Genomic DNA, 24,299 nt, shown 5'->3' on the forward strand with positions numbered 1-24,299 from the left:
GTAGATGCTTAAATGTTGGTTTCCTCCTCTTCACTCTCGCTTTTCCCTCCCACATCGAAGGCTTCCTCCCCGCTGGCCCCGCTGACTGAGCAGCTCCTGACCCGGAGGCCTCGGCCTGGCCTCCGAGGCCGGGACTGTCGCCAGGCTGTTCCTGGAGGAGCAGCCGCCCTCGGGGCTCCTGTGCAGGAGGCTGTGTTCACTTCACTTTGCTTCGCATGAGGAACATGGGGAGGTGGTTCCTGCCGACCGGGCTGCACCCGTGTGTGTCTGCCTGACCTGTGGGCCACGGAGGAGGAGATGTGCGTGTACAGGGAGGCTCCTAGCTCCAAGGGTGACCCAGGCTGTAGCCCAGGGTGGCAGCTGGACTGCTTGTCCTCTGGACACCCCAGGACAGTGCCCTCTGTGGGGGACAGTGCTCATTTGGTGGCCAGTGACAGCAACAAAGAGCCCTGAAGAGACGGCATGGGTGAGATGACAAGCACAGAAAACAACGACAAAAACCCGAGCCCGCCAGTGTCTGAGAGCAACGCAGGAGCCGTGGAACTAACCAGCACGCGTGTGGCAGCTGGGGCAGGAGCAGGACACAGAAGAAGAGCCCACTGATGCCCAGATGCCAGCACGTCTGGGAACACAACTTATCTCTCCGCTCAGCCGACACTTCTAAGTCCCCACCAGGCAGGCAGCCGGGCAGCGTGCTGGATGTGGGGCCCATCAGGAGCGGGAATGCGCCTCCCTGCGGGCTCGCAGTCCGTGTACCCCCTTTGAAATCCCGTATATTCCCGTAGCCTCTGAAACACCGGAGACATCAAGGCCATTTGTTAGGCATGAGTTCCCGTGGGCGCCTGGTCCCGCGGCACTGCGCCTCGGCACGTGGCGGGGAGGTGCTGTCTGATTGCTCGGTTTCCTGCCGGCAGTGCTGCAGCGAGGCTGCCACTTACTGCCCGCACCCCCAGTTTGCGCCCTGTGTGAACTCTCCCTTAGAGAGCTGGCCCAATGGCACCCACACCGAGCTGGGCGTGGCGCGGCCGGAGGAGCCACCTGTCTCTGTTTGTGTGTTTGACGAGGACTCAGGTGTGCAGAATTGGATTCGTCAGAATTCTTGGTTCGAGACATGCACTCTTCATTGGTGCTTGCGTGGCCTGTTTCTTAATCTGTTTGGTGATCAGCAACAGTAAGCCACAGCCAACCTGAGATCTAGATCTTCTTAACCCACCCCACCCTGCCCCGCCTGCCACTGGCTGCGCTCACTGCCTGAGCCTGTGTTTCTCACTCTCCTGCTTTGTTGACACATAGACAGTTTAAACACTTCGTCATACATGTGATCTTTAAATATACACACACGCATCTGTATAGAGTTAAGTGTAGTTTTATCATTTGTGCTCTTCGATAGACATATGTAGCCACGTGTATGTATATAGTACATGTAAATCTGTGTATGTGTATATGTTATACATGTAAATGCTTGTACGTACTAGTATATATGTTGTACCTGCACACGTGTGTAGATGTTGTACCTGCACTCGTGTACTATGTGTATGTGTTGAACCTGCACATGTATGGGTGTTGTACCTGTACATGTGTGTTGATGTTGTACATGTACACGTGTGTGTATAGATGTGCATGTATGCATGTGCCTGTATATGTGTTATACATGTGTGTATGTTAAACATGTGTACATGCATAGAGGGAGTGAGAGAGTTTAGAGTCAGTTGTTTGTCACTTGATATAAAAGAAGGTCATGCTGTAAATAAATGTTCTGGGACTTCCTGTCTATGTAGGAATATACCACTAAGATCCCACCTGGTATTGCATGTGGCTTAGTCTGTTCATTCTCACCACTGGACCAGACTCCACTGTGCTATTCCACCTCGGTTCACATACCCCTTCTCTTGTCTGGTGGGTATTTGGTTTCTTTCTATGTTCGCTTTCCCCTGTGTATTATGGAACATTTTAAACATGTTCAAAAATAAAGAGAATGGCCCAGGGAGCCCTGCACTCATCATCAGTGTTGACACCTGGCCAACTTACTTCATCGACACTCCCGCCAGCACTGGATGATTCTGAAATGAATCTCAGCGATCAGCCATAAATATTTCCGTGTGCCTCTTAGAAAGAGAACTCTGCTTTCCAAATGTAGCCCCCCAACATCTCATGTGTCCCCTGATATGATCACAAATCCAGTGTCCAGATTCCCCAGTGTCTCCACGCCGTCCAGCAGTATGACCTGCCCTTGCGAGCCTGGCAGCAGGAGATGCTAGGGGTGCAGTCAGGCATCTAGAAAGCCACTGGCTGTTCTCGTCAGGCTGCATCAGCTTGTTTTCTGGGTCGTCGCTGAAGCTGACAAAATCTGAAGTTGGGGAACTCCGAAGAGCACTGGAGGAGGAGTCCAGGAAGGGAGAGGGGTAAAGCCATGAGGCCCCGACCTGAGCCAGCAGATCCAGGAAGGGCAGAAGCACCAGACCTACTGCCTGAATGTCCTCACCTATGGTTCCTTCTGGAGGTGTTTCCCCCTCCTGCCCAGTTTTAACTCCTAGTTCGATGCCAAAGGCCTCTCCACCCCTTCTATCCTCTCCTCCCTCCTTACATGAGGGAGAGCTGACCTGTGCATTGGCCAGTTTCTATGGTGAGAGTACTCCCACCTTGGCAGGTTTTAAGCCTCCAACATCCTACCCCTGAACAGATTTGGGAGAAATGCCAGCCACACTGGCTCTTGCAAGAGGTGCAAGCTGGGCCCAGCACCCCATGGCGTGGCACAGATCGCCTTTTCACTCCCCAGGACCTAATGAGAAGTGATCACCGGGTGTGAGAGTGACCGCTCCGAAGTGGCCTGGTGCACCTCTGCCCGCTCGGCAGTGCGTGAGTGCTGCGCACCCAGGGCTGCTTTCATCCACGATCTGGTTACTGTGAAACAGGTCATTTTCCATGGCTCTGTCATGTGTTTCTCCTGCATGTTTCTTACTCCTGTTCTTTTGTTATTAGGATTATGATGCTTTTCTTTAAAGTGTGAATAACTCTATATGCTATAGTTTAATTCCTTGAATTTGGCTGACAATTTTCTTTGCCTTTTGTTTTTATTATTTCATCAACAGAAATTGTAGCAACATCAAGCCTGTCAGCCTTCACTCTGGAGATTCTGTTACTGGGAGTGAGCCCAAGAGGATGTGTCCTGTTTTCATTGTCCTACAGCATGTGGCAGGCATGACTCCAGGTGCTGGGGACACAGCCATGGCCCAAGCACCACCTCTGCCCTCATGGAGCCCTCATTCCAATGGGGAGAGCAGACAGAAATTAAGCAAGCAAGCACATAATAAAAGGTCTGGTGAGGATAAGAGCTATGACATAAAGCACAGTGAGGGGGAAGGGAGTGTAAAGAGGTGCCATTTAGAAGGGCCCCTGGGAAGGTCACCTCAGAACAGACTTGAACGGGTGAAGGCGTGAGTCATGCTAATTTTCCTGCAATTTGATTTTTAAAAATAATCTCAATGGCCCGGGACCGGTGGCTCAGTTGGTTGGAGTGCCATCCTGTACACCAAAAAGTTGCAGGTTCAATCCCTGATCAGGGCACATACGGGAGGCAACCCATCAATGTTTCTCTCTCACACATCGATGCCTCTCTCACCCTCTCTCTCTCCCTCTCTCTCTCTCTCTCACACACACACACACACACACACACACCAATAGGAACCTTTTCTTGTGTGAGGATTTTTTTTAAAAAAAGGTAACCTAATTGGAAATATTTTGGCATATGATATAAGAGGCTCTGATTATTTTTTCTACAATGTATGCACTTACCTCAATATCCCTTCCTTTCTCTTTATTTTTAGAACTCAGTTTAAGGTTGGGTCTACTTCTCAGTTCACTAATGTGTTTTAACGTGTATTTTTCTGATAGTCTACTCTATTTTAATTGCTCTTTTTTGGATCATCCTTTTGAAAAAAATCACCAATTTGTGTTTTAGCATGTCTAAGCTATCCTTCCCAGTCTCGAAATGAAATTCCATCTCCTCAAAGAAGCAAACTCCGCTTAACCATCTTTGTATATGTGACATCTCCCAGAGAGCAGAGCCAAAGAGACTTTTAATATATTTTTGTTAAATGATGACTAAATGAATTTCAAACTCATTTTGACATTTTTAATGCTTTTCAGGTCTAAGGGTACCTCACTCTTTTAAATGGGTCACGCGTGACAGAGGACTCACCTGACCCACACTGCTCCTGCCATTCAGTTTAATGTAATAAACTTTACATGAACGCTCGGTCCTTTTCTACAGCCACTGGGAGCACACAGACGGAAAAGGGCAAGGTCCTGCACACAGACAGAGCCGCTGGCGTCAGTCAGACTTTCATTTGTATGTGAGTCATTTTACTTCCTTTATTTTGCTTGAATAGGATTAAACATCTTGATGACCAGTCTTCAATGTCGTCAGGCCGTATGCTTTTCCAGTTCTGTGTCTGTGCCGTCTGCGCATCCATATTCCCCCCAAAACCAAGAAGACCAGCGAGAGGGGGGCCAGCGCAATCCCCCAGGAGAACGTGGCGGCTGCGGGAAGAAAGGTCAGGTCAGGGTCAAACGTTCTCTCACCAGGTGGGACAGTGCGTGCGGGTTTGGGGGCAGAGAGCCACGGAGGTGGGTCTGCCCATAAATGTGCACCGAGTTTCAGAATGTGTGTCCCGGGCACCAGGACCAGGGGCATTGGAGGGTGACCTCTGTGGCGTCATGGAAACCAGCAAAGGGGAGCAGCACTTCATCCGAGAGAAGCGGCAGAGCGAGGGTCTGCCTCGGCCTCCCCACTGGGCGGTGCGCAGCGAGCTGTCGCGTGGGTAGGCCTCAGCTCGCAACCGTGACGAGGCCGGGTTAGCTCTGCCCTTTCCCAATGAGCATGGATGTCATGAGGATTCAATACAGTCGCAAAGGAAAGAAAACAAACTGTGAAAAGAGAAGTTTAGGTGTGGAGATCGTTGCTTGGATGCAGCTGCTTTATGTCCTACTCCTTGGCTTCTGTGTGTTATGAAAACATAGGAAGAGACTGAGAAGAAAAGTTAACGAGGAAACACAAGAACATGAGTGCTGTCAGACACATTGACAAAGAGGCCAGAATTCCATGTGTGTCTATCATACTGTCTATCATAGTCTGTCTGGGCATCCAGCAGCCAACACAATTTCAGACTATTTTCTCCAGGTGATTCTTACGCCCTAAAACCCAACAAGGCTTTAAGTGAGTGATGCTTCCATCTGCTGAGCGGCCATTCGAAGGCACCTGTGTGTCCCTGCGGTCAGTCATGGCCAGCTCAGCAAGAGGACACGGCTCTCATTACAGAATGGTTAGAGGTTCCCACCATCAGGCTGGACAACCACAGTTCCTTTGGGTCACGAATCTGAGCCCTAGCAGTGGGCTCCGCTCTCCGTGGGACCTCCATTTCCAGGTCTAAACAGCCCCCAGCCCCTGTGGAAACGAGCTGGACTTCAGCTTTTGCATACGCTTCAGTATGAAGAGGCTGCGCAGGTGCCCCCCCTCAGCCCTCCCCGGGGTTCCTGGGGGAGCCCAGGGACCTGTATGTCACCGAGCAGCTCCGTGAGCAAGGCTGGTGGCTTTCCTTTTGGAAAAGGTTGTGTGGAGATGGCTTCTGGGCCCTGAGACCTGGCCCAGCCCTCAGCTTTCCCAGAACAGTCTGTCTGCACTGCCCCGGGCGGGGCCTGGAGCGGCTGTGTCCCTGCACATGCCCAGAGGTGTGATGATGGCCTCTGGGGCCAACTCTGGCTGGTCCCTCGTCATCTTCCGGGGCTGCCGACAGACCGCCGGGCGGTCTCCTTCCTGCTCAGCTAAACTAAGAAGGCGGGGTTTTCTCTCTTCTTTTAAAATGTCCTTATGTGGGCACTGGGTTGATTTGCCTTTCACTCTATTTCCTATTCACTGATGACTTTAACCCTAAAGCTGCCTCGAGCCCTGGGATCTACCAGTCCTGGCTCTTGGGGGTAAGGTTTCTCAGCTTGGGGGTAAAGAACGTACCCCCTTTCCAAGGGGTCACAAGGGACAGCTGGTCCTGCTGAGCCACGCAGATCCACAAGAGGACACAGGTTTCCTAGGGTTTATCACAGAACCATTTTATCTCTTTTCCAAAAATCTGCTTGCTATTTACATTTTTATTTGACTATAATCTCCTAAAGCCAGCCTCCACCCTACAGAAAAAATTGTAAAATATTAGAGATTTGTTCTGATTCCTGGAAACTTTCTATGCTTGTTCCAATATTAGAGATTTGCTCAACTAACAGGAAGCCCAAGGGACTTGCTAAGTGATTCTGGAGAACTGGCAGCCTTGCCCAGCACCCAGAGAACATTCCACACGCTTCCCGTCCGGGCCCCCGGAATACGTACCTTCTTTGACTGTGGTATGCAGCATCTGAAAACTCAGTGTGTTGTGAACAACACATTTAAAATCCGTGGTCAGATCCTCTCTGATGACTGGATCAAAAATCAGGGGCACTTCAATGTAGTTCGCGTCGTTTTCTGAGTATTCCCTGTGTGAGAAAGCGTTTGCTCAGATGGGCGGTCAGGTCAGCCTGGCCTTACACACAGACACCCAAACATGCCCAACAAGAAGGGCTCACGGTGCCTGCATTGATTTCAAGGTTAAGACAGTTAGGAGCACTGGCCATTCTACTAGTATTTGTTACTAATTTGGGAGGATTTCTAAGTGGCTTCTGAAGGTAAGAGTGACACTGACGATGTGGCGATGCTGGTCACTGTGACAGGACACTTGTTACAAGGAGAAGTCACGGGAGCCAGCTTATTTTGAATAATGGGAATTTCATCTTTTACTGCCCTCGATGAACAAGGAGCTAGGAGTGGAGCTAGACATGTCTCATTTTGGGAAACTTCACTGTATCACCAACAAATCATTTGCATATTGAAGGGCAGGGAGTTTCCAGAAATCCAGTTTTCAACAGTGTCCCCTCCTCTCATCTCCACTGCCAGCTCTCACTCTGGAAACTCAAGTTCAGAGTGGAGGAATGTTAGTTTCGCAATGAGGACTTGCAAACAATTGTGCTAACCACACATTATTTTATCCGCTCAATTGCACCCAGAAAGACTTTTTTGATAGGTCTTTCAAAAATTGGGCAATGGGAAGTTCAGGCTGCTTCAGGGACTGACCCTACAGTTTCCAAAGTCTGTGCTTTATGACTGGAACATCGCATGGTCTCCCTCCCTCACATAAAGGTTCCTATTTACAAGATCTGATTGTTCTACTTTCAAAGGGAGAAACCCCTTTCTGAGGTGACTGCTTCTGAGAACAGAACTCTTTCTCACTTTGAATATTAGCCTCCCTTAGACAGCGGCAGCCAGCGTGCCCTGGGACACAGGGCTCTCAGATGCTGTGGCTAAATTTCAGAATTTTTTAAGGGTTCGTGAAAATGTCTGACACTCAGGTTGCAGAATGGGGAATAGAAATATATTAACTCCAAGTATTTTTAATTGCAAAAATCAAGAAACAAGCATTTGATAAAACAGCTAGAAAATGCAACCTCAGTGACAAGCAGTTGGCTGAAACTCAGCTCTTATGTAGAAAGTTTGCTTCTCAAGAACAGATGGTAATTCTGAGCAAACCCAATTTTTAAAATTCTAAAAATCCAAAGGTTCATACTAGCAAAATTATCTTTAATATAGCATGTGTGCCCTGTTGAGAGGTTGGACACGGCATTGTCTCTTTAAAATTGAGTGAAGCTGATGGAGGGCTCACGAAGCTCGCCCGCCCGAAGGCCCTGAGGGGCACACCCTCTCCCACTCACAGGCGCGGCCCCTCGCGCACGCGGCCGGCCTGGTAGGCGGCGTCGATGCTGGTGGCGTTGGCCATCCACCACAGCAGGGTGGTCGAGTGCGCGCCGCCTCCCAGGAACACCTTGCACGGGACGGTCAGCCTCGAGCCTGTGGACAGCGGACACGCAGACACGTGAGAAGCAGCCGGACGCAGGGTGAGCCTCGCTCCTCGCACACCCGCAGATCCGAGCGGGACCCTCCCGTCTCTGCAAACACCAGCCCACTCCTTTCTTAGAAGGAAGCTGCTCCTGGAAGAGTCCCTTCACGTGGGCACAGCACCGGTGTTACCCAGTGTCTCCGGTCCCTCCCCGGCCTCGGCCGAGACACCCAGAGGCAGGTGCTTCCCAAGGCCACTGGCTCCTGCGAGCCGCCTTCGCTCCCACCCACGTGGCTTGGCCCGGATCCAGTGGACACGTGCCCTTCCCTGCCTCGCTGTCCCTCTCCCACTTCCCGGGACTCCAAGTGCAGGAGGAACAGCCCCCCAGAACAGCCCCCAGCCCGTGCACTGGCTGTGCACTCACTGCCCTGCGGCGCTCGCTGCGAGTCACGTTTTCAGTTGCCAAAGGAGAGAAGGGGGGGGGACACATCCTTCCCGTTTGCTTTTCCCTCGTGGGCACTAGGCCACCTCAGGCTCCCACGCAGCCTTTCTCCCCCCTCCTCCCCAGGGGACCCGAGACTCCTCCGCCCAGAGCCCTCCGGACACCCTCAGCCCTCCCAGAAGGCGGGCAGCTCAGCCCCGGGGGGGTGGGGGGAGACCACCAGCTCTCCCAGGCCCCCAGTAACCATGTTAAATATAAGCCCAACCTACACAAGAAGTTGAGAGGGAGGGAGGGAGGGAGGAGAGGAGAGGAGAGGAGAGGGGAGGAGAGGAGAGGGGAGGGGAGGGGAGGGGAGGGGAGGAGAGGAGAGGAGAGGAGAAGCCGGAGTTTAAGGAACGAGCATAGCCTACAAATGCTGTACAGAAACCAACACAGAATGGCTGGGCCTTGGACACAGGCAGGCCGAGCCCCAGCCTGGCCTTTCTCAAGCCACCGTGACCCCCACAGCTTTTCCTGCTGGAAATGGAAGAAGTAAGCAGTAAGACCTCATGGGAGCCCCACTGGGGACACTGTTGTTCAGTAAGGAAGTGAGGGCTGACCCAGACAGCCTGCGCCAAAGGGGGTGCAAAAGGGACCATCCTGCCCATCATTGCCATCACCCCACCAGCTGGCCAGCAATTCTGGCCACAAGAAACGGTCCATGAGGGGCCACAGGGACCGGTCAGCCTCGTTGTACAGATGGAGCCCTAGGGGATGTGAGCGGCAGCCGGCGGTGGCGTGACTGGTTTCTAGGGCAGGTCCTGGTCTGGAGGGTGTCACCACCCCCCCCACCCCCCCACCCCCAGCTACAACTGCTGCCCGAATGCCCCACGTCTTCGGTTTAGATCCTCTTAGGTGGGGTTTTCATGAAGCACAGTCCACCTGTTTTAAACAATGCCGTTTCTAATCACACTGGCACGAGAGTTGCCCTCACATTTGTTATTCAGCCTCTCGTCCTGGGTGCCAGCCCCCCCCCCCCAACACACACACACACACACACACACACCCCGTGTGCTGCACACCAAGGGCAGGCGCAGGTGCGGCCCGGGCCCAGAGCTGAGGCCGCAGGCCGCCGGACCCCAGGCCTTACCCAGGGACGCCGAGATGGTCTGGTGCGGGGACAGCATCACAGGCACCGTCTCCACTTCTTTCCCTGCGAGGGACGCAGAAAGGAGGTCAGTTAGGGCTTCGTCCAGCAGGCCAAGCCGTCGCCTAGCCAGGGGCCCGCTCTCCCAGGGTGGCCATGCCTTTCTGAGAGAGAGGCGACTGGAAGGAGCCCCGCACACATCGCACTCACAGCCTTCCTTCTGGGGCAAACACTGGCCGTTCCCCTCCCCGGCTTCCTGGACGAATCCTTTCTCTGAATAAACCCCTGACAGCAACGCGCACACTGTCCCCAGGATAGGTCTGCCCAGAGTCCATTTGCCTAAATGTCTCCCCGCTGCACCCGGCCCACCAGCTCCCCGCGGAGCCCTGAAGCCCCTCTGGGAGAGGAAGAGGCAGGGCCATGTGACGCTAAGCCGCGTGGGGGGAGCTCACGCTGCCCACGGGCACTTGCTGAGGAGATAATCCCTGTGGGGGCGAAGGTGGTCTCCTAGGAGTCAGAGCCCAGCTCCCCAAGAGGCAGGACTCCCAGCAGCTTGAGGAAACTGGTCACCTGAATGGGGCGAAAAGATCAGCTTGGAATGGGCAACCCGCCCCTCCCGCCCCTCCCGCCCCACTCGCTCCATCCCGGCTTCTTCCCCCGGAGAGAACCCGAAGCCCTGACCGCGCCGTCCCCCCTACACACACACACACACACACACACACACACACCCGCAGGGCGCGGGGAGGCGGGGGCAGACAGAGCTGGGGCCTTGATGCACCCTGGGTCTAACTTGGGTCGCACAGCATCTCCGGGCGGGGCTGTGAAACACACTGCTCCGCTCCCCCGGCCCCCGCTCCCAATCCAGAGGCCGGGATGGGCCAGGTGTGGCCTGTCTACCTGGTGCCCAGGGGGTGGCTGCGTCCTCCTCCCAGAGGCAGAGACCTCCCGCAGGCTGCAGGCAAACTTGGGGGTTGGCGCCCCCTGGTGTCCCTGCGCAGCACAGGAGCAGGGAGGCCCTGATTGAGTGGAGATGCAGGCACCCTCACAGGACAGTAAAAGACACATAATCTAGCGACTTGCTTTCATGGGAGACAGTGAAACTGGATCTCTGGGTTCTCCGTGGAAAAAGGTTAATCTTTTCCCCTCGAAGGCCAATCATTCAACCTGAATCTACCCCCAAAGCTCCCTGAAACGCCCTCAAAAGGCTCCAGTTGAGCAGCTATTCTGCATGTAAAACAAAGGAAGCAGCCTGTTGTCCAGGACGTGAGCACCGTTTACCCCAGCACCATCCTGGGTGTCCAGCCTGGGGGGCTGGCTCACTGTTGAACAAATAGTAAACACTGACCAATCCTGCTCACAGCATTTCCCCAGCAGAGTTCATGTAAACCCATAGGAACACTCACTGTCTAAAATCCTGTTTTCACTGGCAGCTAGACCTGCCTCGGGGAGCACGCCAGGCGCAGTTCCCACTGGGTGTGTCATTGCTTCGCTTTCCAGCAGAAACACCCAACAAAGCCCAGTAGCAACACCTACAGACAGCCCTACAGACAGCCCTACAGACAGCCCTACAGACAGTCCTACAGACAATCCTACAGACAGCCCTACAGACAGCCCTACAGACAGTCCTATAGACAATCCTACAGACAGCCCTACAGACAGTCCTACAGACAGCCCTACAGACAGTCCTACAGACAATCCTACAGACAGTCCTACAGACAGTCCTACAGACAGCCCTACAGACAGTCCTACAGACAGCCCTACAGACAGTCCTACAGACAATCCTACAGACAGTCCTACAGACAGCCCTACAGACAGTCCTACAGACAACCCTACAGACAGTCCTACAGACAGTCCTACAGAAAGCCCTACAGACAGTCCTACAGACAGCCCTACAGACAGTCCTACAGACAATCCTACAGACAGCCCTACAGACAGCCCTACAGACAGTCCTACAGACAATCCTACAGACAGTCCTACAGACAGCCCTACAGACAGTCCTACAGACAATCCTACAGACAGCCCTACAGACAGCCCTACAGACAGTCCTACAGACAATCCTACAGACAGCCCTACAGACAGCCCTACAGACAGTCCTATAGACAATCCTACAGACAGCCCTACAGACAGTCCTACAGACAGCCCTACAGACAGTCCTACAGACAATCCTACAGACAGTCCTACAGACAGCCCTACAGACAGTCCTACAGACAGCCCTACAGACAGTCCTACAGGCAGCCCTACAGACAGTCCTACAGACAGCCCTACAGACAGTCCTACAGACAATCCTACAGACAGTCCTACAGACAGCCCTACAGACAGCCCTACAGACAACCCTACAGACAGTCCTACAGACAGCCCTACAGACAGCCCTACAGACAGCCCTACAGACAGCCCTACCGACAATCCTACAGACAGCCCTACAGACAGTCCTACAGACAGTCCTACAGAGAGCCCTACAGACAGCCCTACAGACAGCCCTAAAGACAGCCCTACAGACAGTCCTCCAGACAGGCCTCCAGACAGCCCTACAGACAGCCCTACAGACAGCACTACAGACAGTCCTACAGACAGCCCTACAGACAGCCCTAAAAACAGCACTACAGACAGTCCTACAGACAGCCCTACAGACAGTCCTCCAGACAGGCCTCCAGACAGCCCTACAGACAGTCCTATAGACAATCCTACAGACAGCCCTACAGACAGTCCTACAGACAGCCCTACAGACAGTCCTACAGACAGCCCTACAGACAGCCCTACAGACAACCCTACAGACAGTCCTACAGACAGCCCTACAGACAGCCCTACAGACAGCCCTAAAAACAGCACTACAGACAGTCCTACAGACAGCCCTACAGACAGTCCTCCAGACAGGCCTCCAGACAGCCCTACAGACAGCACTACAGACAGTCCTACAGACAGCCCTACAGACAGCCCTACAGACAGCCCTACAGACAGCCCTACAGACAGCACTACAGACAGTCCTACAGACAGCACTACAGACAGTCCTATAGACAGTCCTACAGACAGCCCTACGGACAATCCTACAGACAGCCCTACAGACAGCCCTAAAGACAGCACTACAGACAGCCCTACAGACAGCCCTACAGACAGCCCTACAGACAGTCCTCCAGACAGGCCTCCAGACAGCCCTACAGACAGCCCTACAGACAGCACTACAGACAGTCCTACAGACAGCACTACAGACAGTCCTATAGACAGTCCTACAGACAGCCCTACGGACAATCCTACAGACAGTCCTACAGACAGCCCTACAGACAGTCCTACAGACAGCACTACAGACAGTCCTATAGACAGTCCTACAGACAGCCCTACGGACAATCCTACAGACAGTCCTACAGACAACCCTACAGACAGCCCTACAGACAATCCTACAGACAGTCCTACAGACAGCCCTACAGACAGCCCTACAGACAGCCCTACAGACAATCCTACAGACAGTCATACAGACAGTCCTACAGACAATCCTACAGACAGCCCTACAGACATCCCTACAGACAGCCCTACAGACAATCCTACAGACAGTCCTACAGACAGCCCTACAGACAGCCCTACTGACAGCCCTACAGACAATCCTACAGACAGTCATACAGACAGTCCTACAGACAATCCTACAGACAGCCCTACAGACAGTCCTACAGACATCCCTACAGACAGCCCTACCGACAATCCTACAGGCAGTCCTACAGACAGCCCTACAGACAGTCCTATAGACAGCCCTACTGACAGCCCTACAGACAGTCCTACAGACAGCCCTGCAGACAGTCCTATAGACAGTCCTACCGATAATCCTACAGAAAGTCCGACAGACAGCCCTACAGACAATCCTACAGACAGTCCTACAGAAAGCCCTACAGACAGCCCTACAGAGAGCCCTACAGACAATCCTACAGACAGCCCTACAGACAGCCCTTCAGACAGCCCTACAGACAGCCCTACAGACAGTCCTACAGACAGCCCTGCAGACAGTCCTACAGACAGTCCTACAGACAGCCCTACAGACAGTCCTACAGACAGCCCTACAGACAGCCCTACCGACAGCCCTACATACAGCCCAACCGACAGTCCTACAGACAGTCCTACAGACAGCCCTACCGACAGTCCTACAGACAGCCCTACAGACAGCCCTACAGAGAGCCCTACAGACAGCCCTACAGACAGCACTACAGACAGTCCTACAGACAGCCCTCCAGACAGCCCTACAGACAGCCCTACAGACAGCACTACAGACAGTCCTACAGACAGCCCTACAGACAGCCCTACAGACAGCCCTACAGACAGCCCTACAGACAGCACTACAGACAGTCCTACAGACAGCACTACAGACAGTCCTATAGACAGTCCTACAGACAGCCCTACGGACAATCCTACAGACAGCCCTACAGACAGCCCTAAAGACAGCACTACAGACAGTCCTACAGACAGCCCTACAGACAGTCCTCCAGACAGGCCTCCAGACAGCCCTACAGACAGCCCTACAGACAGCACTACAGACAGTCCTACAGACAGCACTACAGACAGTCCTATAGACAGTCCTACAGACAGCCCTACGGACAATCCTACAGACAGTCCTACAGACAGCCCTACAGACAGTCCTACAGACAGCACTACAGACAGTCCTATAGACAGTCCTACAGACAGCCCTACGGACAATCCTACAGACAGTCCTACAGACAACCCTACAGACAGCCCTACAGACAATCCTACAGACAGTCCTACAGACAGCCCTACAGACAGCCCTACAGACAGCCCTACAGACAATCCTACAGACAGTCATACAGACAGTCCTACAGACAATCCTACAGACAGCCCTACAGACAGTCCTACAGACATCCCTACAGACAGCCCTACAGACAATCCTACAGACAGTCCTAAAGACAGCCCTACAGACAGCCCTACTGACAGCCCTACAGACAGTCCTGCAGACAGCCCTGTAGACAGCCCGGCAGACAATCCTACAGACAGCCCTACAGACAGCCCTACAGACAGCCCTACAGACAGCCCTACCGACAATCCTACAGACAGCCCTACCGACAGTCCTACACACAGCCCTACAGACAGTCCTATAGACAGTCCTACAGACGGCACTACAGACAGCCCTGCGGACAGCACTACAGACAGCCCTGCAGACAGTCCTACAGACAGCCCTACAGACAATCCTACAGACAGCCCTACAGAGAGCCCTACAGACAGCCCTACAGAGAGCCCAACCGACAGTCATACAGACAGCCCTACAGACAGTCCTACAGAGAGCCCTACAGACAGTCCTACAGACAGTCCTACAGACAGTCCTACCGACAGCCCTACAGACAGCCCTACAGACAGCCCTACAGACAGCTCTACAGACAACCCTACCGACAATCCTACAGACACCCCTACAGACAGTCCTACAGACAGTCCTACAGACAGCCCTACAGACAGTCCTACAGACAGTCCTACAGACAGCCCTACCGACAATCCTACAGGCAGTCCTACAGACAGCCCTACAGACAGTCCTATAGACAGCCCTACTGACAGCCCTACAGACAGTCCTACAGACAGCCCTGCAGACAGTCCTATAGACAGTCCTACCGACAATCCTACAGAAAGTCCGACAGACAGCCCTACAGACAATCCTACAGACAGTCCTACAGAAAGCCCTACAGACAGCCCTACAGAGAGCCCTACAGACAATCCTACAGACAGCCCTACAGACAGCCCTTCAGACAGCCCTACAGACAGCCCTACAGACAGTCCTACAGACAGCCCTGCAGACAGTCCTACAGACAGTCCTACAGACAGCCCTACAGACAGTCCTACAGACAGCCCTACAGACAGCCCTACCGACAGCCCTACATACAGCCCAACCGACAGTCCTACAGACAGTCCTACAGACAGCCCTACCGACAGTCCTACAGACAGCCCTACAGACAGCCCTACAGACAGCCCTACAGACAGCCCTACAGACAGCCTTACAGACAACCCTACCGACAATCCTACAGACAGCCCTACAGAAAGCCCTACAGAAAGTCCTACAGAGAGACCTACAGACAGTCCTACAGACAGTCCTACAGACAATCCTACAGACAGTCATACAGACAGCCCTACAGACAGCCCTACAGACAGCCCTAAAGACATCCCTACAGACAGTCCTCCAGACAGCCCTCCAGACAGCACTACAGAGAGCCCTACAGACAGCCCTACAGACAGCACTACAGACAGTCCTACAGACAGCACTACAGACAGTCCTATAGACAGTCCTACAGACAGTCCTACCGACAGTCCTACAGAGAGCCCTACAGACAGTCCTACAGACAGTCCTACAGACAGCCCTATAGAAAGCCCTACCGACAATCCTACAGACAGCCCTACAGACAGTCCTACAGACAGCCCTACAGACAGTCCTACAGACAGTCCTACAGACAGTCCTACAGACAGTCCTACAGACAATCCTACAGGCAGTCCTACAGACAGCCCTACAGACAGTCCTATAGACAGCCCTACAGACAGCCCTACAGACAGTCCTACAGACAGCCCTGCAGACAGTCCTACAGAAAGCCCTACCGACAGCCCTACCGACAAACCTACAGGCAGTCCTACAGACAGCCCTACAGACAGTCCTATAGACAGCCCTACAGACAGCCCTACAGACAGTCCTACAGACAGCCCTACAGACAGTCCTACAGACAGCCCTATAGACAGTCCTACAGACAGCCCTACAGACAGTCCTAAAGACAGCCCTACAGACAGCCCTACAGACAGCCCTACAGACAGTCCTACAGACAGCCCTACAGACAATCCTACAGACAGTCCTACAGACAGTTCTACAGGCAGCCCTACAGACAGCCCTACAGACAGTCCTACAGACAGTCCTATAGACAATCCTACCGACAATCCTACAGAAAGTCCGACAGACAGCCCTACAGACAATCCTACAGACAGTCCTACAGAAAGCCCTACAGACAGCCCTACAGAGAGCCCTACAGACAATCCTACAGACAGCCCTACAGACAGCCCTTCAGACAGCCCTGCAGACAGCCCTACAGACAGTCCTACAGACAGCCCTGCAGACAGTCCTACAGACAGCCCTGCACACAGTCCTACAGACAGTCCTACAGACAGCCCTACAGACAGCCCTACAGACAGCCCTACCGACAGTCCTACAGACAGTCCTCCAGACAGCCCTCCAGACAGCACTACAGAGAGCCCTACAGACAGCCCTACAGACAGCACTACAGACAGTCCTACAGACAGCACTACAGACAGTCCTATAGACAGTCCTACAGACAGTCCTACCGACAGTCCTACAGAGAGCCCTACAGACAGTCCTACAGACAGTCCTACAGACAGTCCTACAGACAGTCCTACAGACAGCCCTATAGACAGCCCTACCGACAATCCTACAGACAGCCCTACAGACAGTCCTACAGACAGCCCTACAGACAGTCCTTCAGACAGCCCTCCAGACAGCCCTACTGACAGCCCTACAGACAGCCCTACGGACAGCCCTACAGACAGTCCTACTCACAGTCCTACAGACAGCCCTACCGACAATCCTACAGACAACCCTACAGACAGTCCTACAGACAGCCCTACAGTCAGCCCTACAGACAGCCCTAAAGACAGCCTTACAGACAGCCCTACAGACAGCCCTACAGACAGCCCTACAGACAGTCCTACAGACAGTGCTACAGACAGTCCTACAGACAGCCCTACAGACAATCCTAAAGACAGTCCTACAGACAGCCCTACAGACAGCCCTGTAGACAGCCCTACCGATAATCCTACAGACAGTCCTACAGACAGTCCTACAGACAGCCCTACAGACAGTCCTACAGACAGTCCTACAGACAGCCCTACCGACAATCCTCAAGACAGTCCTACAGACAGTCCTACAGACAGCCCTACAGACAGTCCTACAGACAGCCCTACAGCCAGTCCTATAGACAACCCTACAGACAGCCCTGCAGACAGTCCTACAGACAGCCCTGCAGACAGTCCTACAGACAATCCTACCGACAATCCTACAGACAGTCCGACAGACAGTCCTACAGACAGCCCTACAGACAGCCCTATAGACAGCCCTACAGGCAGTCCTACAGACAGCCCTACAGACAGTCCTACAGACAGTCCTACAGACAGTGCTACAGACAGTCCTACAGACAGCCCTACAGACAATCCTACAGACAGTCCTACAGACAGTGCTACAGACAGTCCTACAGACAGCCCTACAGACAATCCTAAAGACAGTCCTACAGACAGCCCTACAGACAGCCCTGCAGACAGCACTACAGACAGCCCTACAGACAGCCCTGCAGACAGCACTACAGACAGTCCTACAGACAGCCCTACAGACAGTCCTACCGACAGTCCTACAGACAGTCCTACAGACAGCCCTACCGACAATCCTACAGACAGTCCTACAGACAGTCCTACAGACAGCCCTACAGCCAGTCCTATAGACAACCCTACAGACAGCCCTGCAGACAGTCCTACAGACAGCCCTGCAGACAGTCCTACAGACAATCCTACCGACAATCCTACAGATAGTCCGACAGACAGCCCTACAGACAGCCCTATAGACAGCCCTACAGACAGTCCTACAGACAGCCCTACAGACAGTCCTACCGACAGCCCTGCAGACAGTCCTACAGACAGCCCTGCAGACAGTCCTACAGACAGCCCTGCAGACAGTCCTACAGACAGCCCTACAGACAGTCCTACAGACAGCCCTGCAGACAGTCCTACAGACAGCCCTACAGACAGTCCTACAGACAGCCCTATAGACAGTCCTACAGACAGCCCTACAGACAGTCCTACAGACAATCCTACAGACAGCCCTACAGACAGTCCTACAGACAGTCCTACAGACAGTCCTACAGACAGCCCTGAAGACAGCCCTGCAGACAGCCCTACGGACAGCCCTGCAGACAGCCCTGCAGACAGCCCTGCAGACAGCCCTACAGACAGCCCTACAGACAGCCATGCAGACATCCCTACAGACAGCCCTACAGACAGCCCTACAGACAGTCGTACAGACAGCCCTACAGAGAGCCCTACAGACAGTCCTACAGACAGTCCTACAGACAGTCCTACAGACAGTCCTACAGAGAGCCCTACAGACAGTCCTACAGACAGTCCTACAGACAATCCTACAGACAGCCCTACAGACAGCCCTACAGACAGTCCTACAGACAGTCCTACAGACAGCCCTACAGACAGTCCTGCAGACAGCCCTGCAGACAGTCCTGCAGACAGCCCTGCAGACAGCCCTGCAGACAGCCCTACAGACAGCCCTACAGACAGTCGTACATGGAGTGTGGCAGCCGCGTTGGTGGTCTCCCTGGAGGCGCAGGCTTTCCCGACCTTTCCGGGTACCACTGCTGGGCCCCCCTCATGGTGTTTTAGTCTCAGACTTGGAGCCCAGGGCCTCACCTTCCTCAATATAACCACTGCTTTCTACCTTTCATAGTGTCTCACACCTCTGCTTAGCCTGATGTTTTAAGAGAGTTGACATATGTGCTTTCCTTTCACAACAAAGACATTCAAGGAAACCCAGGTGAGCCCTAACTTGTTCTTTGCACGCTTGTGGTCGAACCAGGCAGAGAGGTGCCTCGATGGCCGGCACTTACTGTGGACACGGAGTTTGATATTCCTAGTGACGTTGTACCGCGTGCCCCCGTGGGCAAAGGCCATGACACAGCTGTAATGGCCCGCGTCCTCCTCAGACACATCGCGGATGAGTAAGCGCGTTGTTCCTCTCACACTTAGAAACCTCCCACTGTCTTGATCCAAGAGGACAGAATCCTTAGGGAAAATGGTTTTCAAAAGTTACACTCTGTCCTAACTTTCTCTCAACAGCTATGAATGGGATCGGTATGACCCATCCATGTGGAATTTGCAACCCAAGACTGGCCTCGTTATTTACTTTGCAAATATTGTACTTTGGACATAATTTTACCTCTGTTTTGGGGAGAGGGAATTTGTTAACAGAAAACAAAGTTGCTGAATCTGTTTAAACACCATGCTCAAGGCACGTTTGCTAAAGCACTGCGAGGGGGAAGAAGCTCTCTTCTTCAACAGACTAAACCATCGAAAATACAAATATATGTCTGGCCTGACAGCGGCCCGTGGGCCTCGGGGGTCCCCAGGAAAGAGTCCTGCTCTTGGTCACCGTGACTGGGAAAGCAGTGTTCAGAAGAGATGATGTTGCTGTAATTACTTTAAAAATTAATTCAATATTAGGAGTCGGTAGAGAAGTGGAAAAAATAGCAAGAAAAACGAAATGTGAGAAACGAGGCCACACCTTTCATCGGGACAAAAGACCGCGTGGCTTCTGTGGAAGAGCAAGGCCGCCAACAACACAGAAGCGGCTGAATAGGAGCTGGAAGCTCCCTGATGAGAACAAACTGTTCTCAGGGGCACACGTGCCAAGCCCGGTGCTTGAAATCGTGCTCTCCTCAAATGAGTCATTTCAGCTTCTTACCGAATGGGAACACAGACATAACTAGAAGTGTTTGTTCCTCTCGATCTATTTAATTAAAAGGAGAGATTATTGTTCCGAACGTGAGGACAAATATGAACAAGCCCAGTGGGGCCCGCACAGTTCTCCCACGGCTCCGACCACGGGGCTGCCTGCCAGCAGTGGGTGTGGAGCTCCTGGCTGAGGGTTTTGGCTTCGCCATCGCTCTGCTGTGTGCCCTTGGGCAAGTCTTACATTTGTGTATCTCTGTTCTCTAATCTGTAATTAGAGGAATTAATTGTTTCTGCTTTGTTGTTGCATGGCAGCGAGTTTAGAACAGAACTGTGCAGGCACGTGCTCAGGAGCGGTCCGCATTGAGGAAGGGCAGGAGGATCACTGAGCACCCGGGACATCCCGTCTGACCGCTGTTGGGCTCTGTGCGTCTGTCAGCCCCACGCGAGGGCCTCATGCACGGTGCTCCACCTAGGGCCCGTGGCCGCTTCGCAGAGGAAGCAGGTGTCAGGTGAAATCAGTCGGCCACGGCCCCACAACAGCCAAATGGAAACACACAGGGGTCTAACCCGGAGAGGGGATGCCCGGCCCGTGCTCTTTCCTCTGCAGGCACGGCCTCTTACCTGTCCTGTTGACTCTTCCTAAACCAGGAAAGAATCCAGTCCCTAATTGGGTGCCGATTTCATAGGGGCTGCTACTTCCTTCTACTTCCAGAACATCATTTACGTTTGCAGCATTCACTGATATAATATACATATATCTTAAAGTTGTAATACCAGTCAACTGGCTAACCCATTTCTTTTCTAAAAAGCCACATTTTAATAATTATGACAAAATTATAGATAATGTTAATTGAGATTATACTAGAAAATTAGGTTTCAATAGATTGAGGAGTAACACGTGTATTTCAAAAATGAAAGTCCCTAACTTCCTTTTCTCTTGCCCTCTGGAAATACCTTTAATGCCTTTGCAATTAGCAAAGCAGTAAAACATAAAAACGTAATGTAACACTAACATAAAAATAGAAAGTGAATCCCTTATCCTCAAAACACCATTATTGTTTCAATGTATATTCCTCCATATTTTTAAATATATTAAACCATACTTTTACATAACTAGGAAATATAGCATGTCATTTAAAGCCTTTAAACTATAGCAGTATTGTATTTTTTCTTCTATGTTTTGTAAATACTTATGATAGTCCACTGTTCCTATGAGATGAAATTAGTTTAACCAGTCCCTCATGGTGAGCATTTTCTTGTTTCCAGTATCTTCTTATAAGCAGTGCTTCAGTAAACATGTGAGTACATTGTGTAATATATACTTATCTCACTTCCACATAGGTTTTTAAATGGACCTAATTCTTGATTAAAGGGCCAATTTCTGTCCACGATTAAACAAGTAACTGAACTTTCCAATATCAGTCTACAGTCTGTATCAGTACCGTTTCTGTGAAGGGCCAGATAGTGTGAGAGGCCCACAGTGTGCATGGCCTTGGACCATTCCCAGCTCTCCCGTTGCAACGGGAAAGGTGGCCGGGCCTGGTACACCGTTACCGAGGCACGAGAGCTGGAGTCCTGTTACTCACATGTCATAAGAGAGTGCGATTCTTTTACATTTTTTAGCCGTTTAAAAACGTGAGGACTAGCCTCACTTGCAGAAACAGGTGGCGCCTCCGTGTGGCCTGCGGCTGCGTTGCCCATGCCAGGCCCACCTACTACGAGCTGATGGTAACATTTACTCAGCCAGGCAAGAGAAGGAGGTGTGTTTGTTCTTACTCCTTTCACCAAAAGTTGTGCATAAGTTGTTAAATGAACCAACAATTGTTTTCTGAATTTTAACAGACAAATAGAGTGGAAAGATGTCTTTTTCAGCTGTTATTTACATGGGATTCATTTCATATCCTCAAATCATCACTCGAGAATGAGCCACAGAAGGATCAATAGAGCATATTGACCATGGTCCTTTATAATTAAGGCCTTTTATCTCTTTCTCGTGGCAGTAAAGTGCACAGTAATTCAACACCACTTGTTGGAAAGGTACCTTGTACCACTGAATCTTCAGGTCAGTTTTGTTCTTGGCGAATTCACTCAGTTCAGGGCAGACTAAGGAGCCCGAGGCCGCGACGGTGAGCACCTGCGGGTAGGAGACGGCGGGCAGCGAAGCGTCTGTGTTCTCTAGCACCCTGAGGTCCAGGGCCATCTGGTCACAGTACGAGGCATTTCTGATTTAAAAGGGGAAAAGGTAATGAATGGCAAGGCAAAATAAACTTAAATCTAAAAGAAATTAGGAACAATTTCCCTAGTCCTGTTGAATTCTGCATTTTTTATTCGTATGGTGATACTTTGATCCCTGATCCTTTTGAATCCCTGGGGGGGACAAAGCAAGCACCACATCATAAATGTTATTCGAAATGACGATATATTCTGAGTTTTTCCCAGAAGGCCCTTCACCAGCCTGATCACAACACCACCACGGCCTACACCCGCCAGTTTCTGGGCTCCTTGAGCCAATGTGCCTGCCTCCTGGGTCCCTCATACAGGAAGTGCTCCTGAGGGCCACCGTCTCCTATACAGAAAAGCCCTTTACTTCTCGGGGAGTCACTGGTAGCTGAAGTCTAATTTCAGAAAATTGCTGAGAACTGAGTATAAAATCTAGAGATGTTAACTCAATGAGTCTGTTTGTTTGGATTTTAATTTTTTGCTGTTGTTGGGATAACTGTAATCTCAATATCATAATCCTATCAACACCCTAGAACTGGGAAATGGCACAGGCAACTCGTGTCTAGAAACATGGAGGAGACGGCAGGCGACAGCGGAAATGAACTACAACTGAGCTTTGTTGTTATCTCACTAACTTTCTAGCTACCTAAGAAGCTACCTAAGAGATGAACAAACATTTTATGCACAAAGAAATACAAAAAGTTAACTATCGCCTTGAAAAATGCACATCAAGGAGACATGAGCCAGGACCAACCTCCAAGGCAGCCTGCGCCTCCCAGCGGCGAGGAGGGCTGCTGGCCTGGCTGGGGCTGCAGGCATCCGCATTCATGCTCCAGCACCGGGAGCCAGAAATTATTAGTATCTCATGTTTAGGTGGGGAAATTACATATATGGAAATTAAGCAATTTCCTATGACCATACAGCTGCTAAGAGGTCAAAGCAAGGCTGAAACCCAGCAGGGCCCTTGAGAAAACCCTTAAATTAGGACGATATACTGAGAGTCACAAACCTGTTCACATTATTGATAAAGGGATTCCCCTTGAGCAAGATACTCCATGAAAGTGCCCCAACAGAAAGAGGGGGGAGTCATGCCATCGCCACTCTTATTCCCCATGGAGTGTGGCTTCCCCACAACAAAAGGGTGGGTGTCATTAGTGTTGTTCTCTACACACATCCATCCTCCCATCCTGCGCACACAGTGGGGTTGCACATCCTGGCCCCACTGTGAGAGGGGCAGCTACTTGACTGTAGTCACTTCTATACCAGGGAGCCCCTCAGAGCATGCTTTGTCTTGGTACAGGGACCAACGTTCAGTCTGGGTCCCCAAGCATGTGCCCAGCCCTCCTGGCTTGCTGTCTGGGTGACAACCTTGCCCTGTTGTTCAAAACCCTGAGACTAGAGGGTCACGATTTGGCAGCTCGGCTCCGCCCCCCCACCCCCCATTGACAGAAAGGCCCCTCGGGTGCTACACCTCAAGACCCTCAAGACTTTAAGTCTCATGTCCTCTGGCTGTAAATGCCAAAGGGGATTGTGGCAACTGCTGGTGATTCTAGGTCTTTTGGATCCCAACCTTGGACAGGAAGAGAGTTTTAGCGATCAGCTAGGCCAGTGGTTGGCAAACTGCGGCTCGGCAAACCGTGGCTCGCGAGCCACATGCGGCTCTTTGGCCCCTTGAGTGTGGCTCTTCCACAAAATACCGACTTCTGCACATGGGCCACGAAGTTTCAATCGCACTGTACGTGCGCGCCCGCATGTGGTATTTTTGTGGAAGAGCCACACTCAAGGGGCCAAAGAGCAGCATGTGGCTAGCTGCTAGGCAGTGCGTGCTCAAAAGCTTGACCCACATACAGGTTTCCACTGCCCCTCAATTCCAGATCTCTACTTTTCTAGAAGAATGGGAAACAAAACAAGAATATTAGCTAGGATTTTTTAGTGAAGTGTAACAACCTTCTTTAAGACAAACATGACTCAGCCATGTCCCCCTGATCTCTGCAGATTATCATTTGGGGGCAGTAAGCATCGCCGCTGGGGGAAGTGCCTTCTCTGCACCGCTGTGGCGCTCCCCGGACTGGACACTCCAGAGGCTGCGAGTCAAACCCGCCCAGCACCCTCCCGGGCACAGAACTGA

The 24,299-nt window shown here is 52.0% G+C and overlaps 1 protein-coding gene across 1 annotated transcript in view; it reads right to left on the reverse strand.

Annotated features, from left to right (window-relative positions):
* Positions 1–4,151: 4,151 nt before the first annotated feature.
* IL1R2 (interleukin 1 receptor type 2) overlaps positions 4,152–24,299 on the reverse strand; it is a 39,626-nt gene continuing 19,478 nt past the window's right edge. Inside the window, exons 4-9 of the mRNA XM_070428537.1 lie at positions 21,993–22,173; positions 19,108–19,282; positions 9,482–9,544; positions 7,786–7,921; positions 6,374–6,516; positions 4,152–4,539 (exon numbers count right to left, since the gene is read on the reverse strand). Coding sequence (XP_070284638.1) covers positions 4,391–4,539; positions 6,374–6,516; positions 7,786–7,921; positions 9,482–9,544; positions 19,108–19,282; positions 21,993–22,173 — 847 coding nt within the window. The 3' untranslated portion in view covers positions 4,152–4,390. The remainder of the gene's footprint in view (positions 4,540–6,373; positions 6,517–7,785; positions 7,922–9,481; positions 9,545–19,107; positions 19,283–21,992; positions 22,174–24,299) is intronic.

Source organism: Myotis yumanensis, unplaced genomic scaffold (assembly GCF_028538775.1).
Source record: "Myotis yumanensis isolate MYYU_CA2020_CCGP unplaced genomic scaffold, mMyoYum1.0.hap1 SCAF_11, whole genome shotgun sequence".
In the NCBI taxonomy this organism is placed as follows: domain Eukaryota; kingdom Metazoa; phylum Chordata; class Mammalia; order Chiroptera; family Vespertilionidae; genus Myotis; species Myotis yumanensis.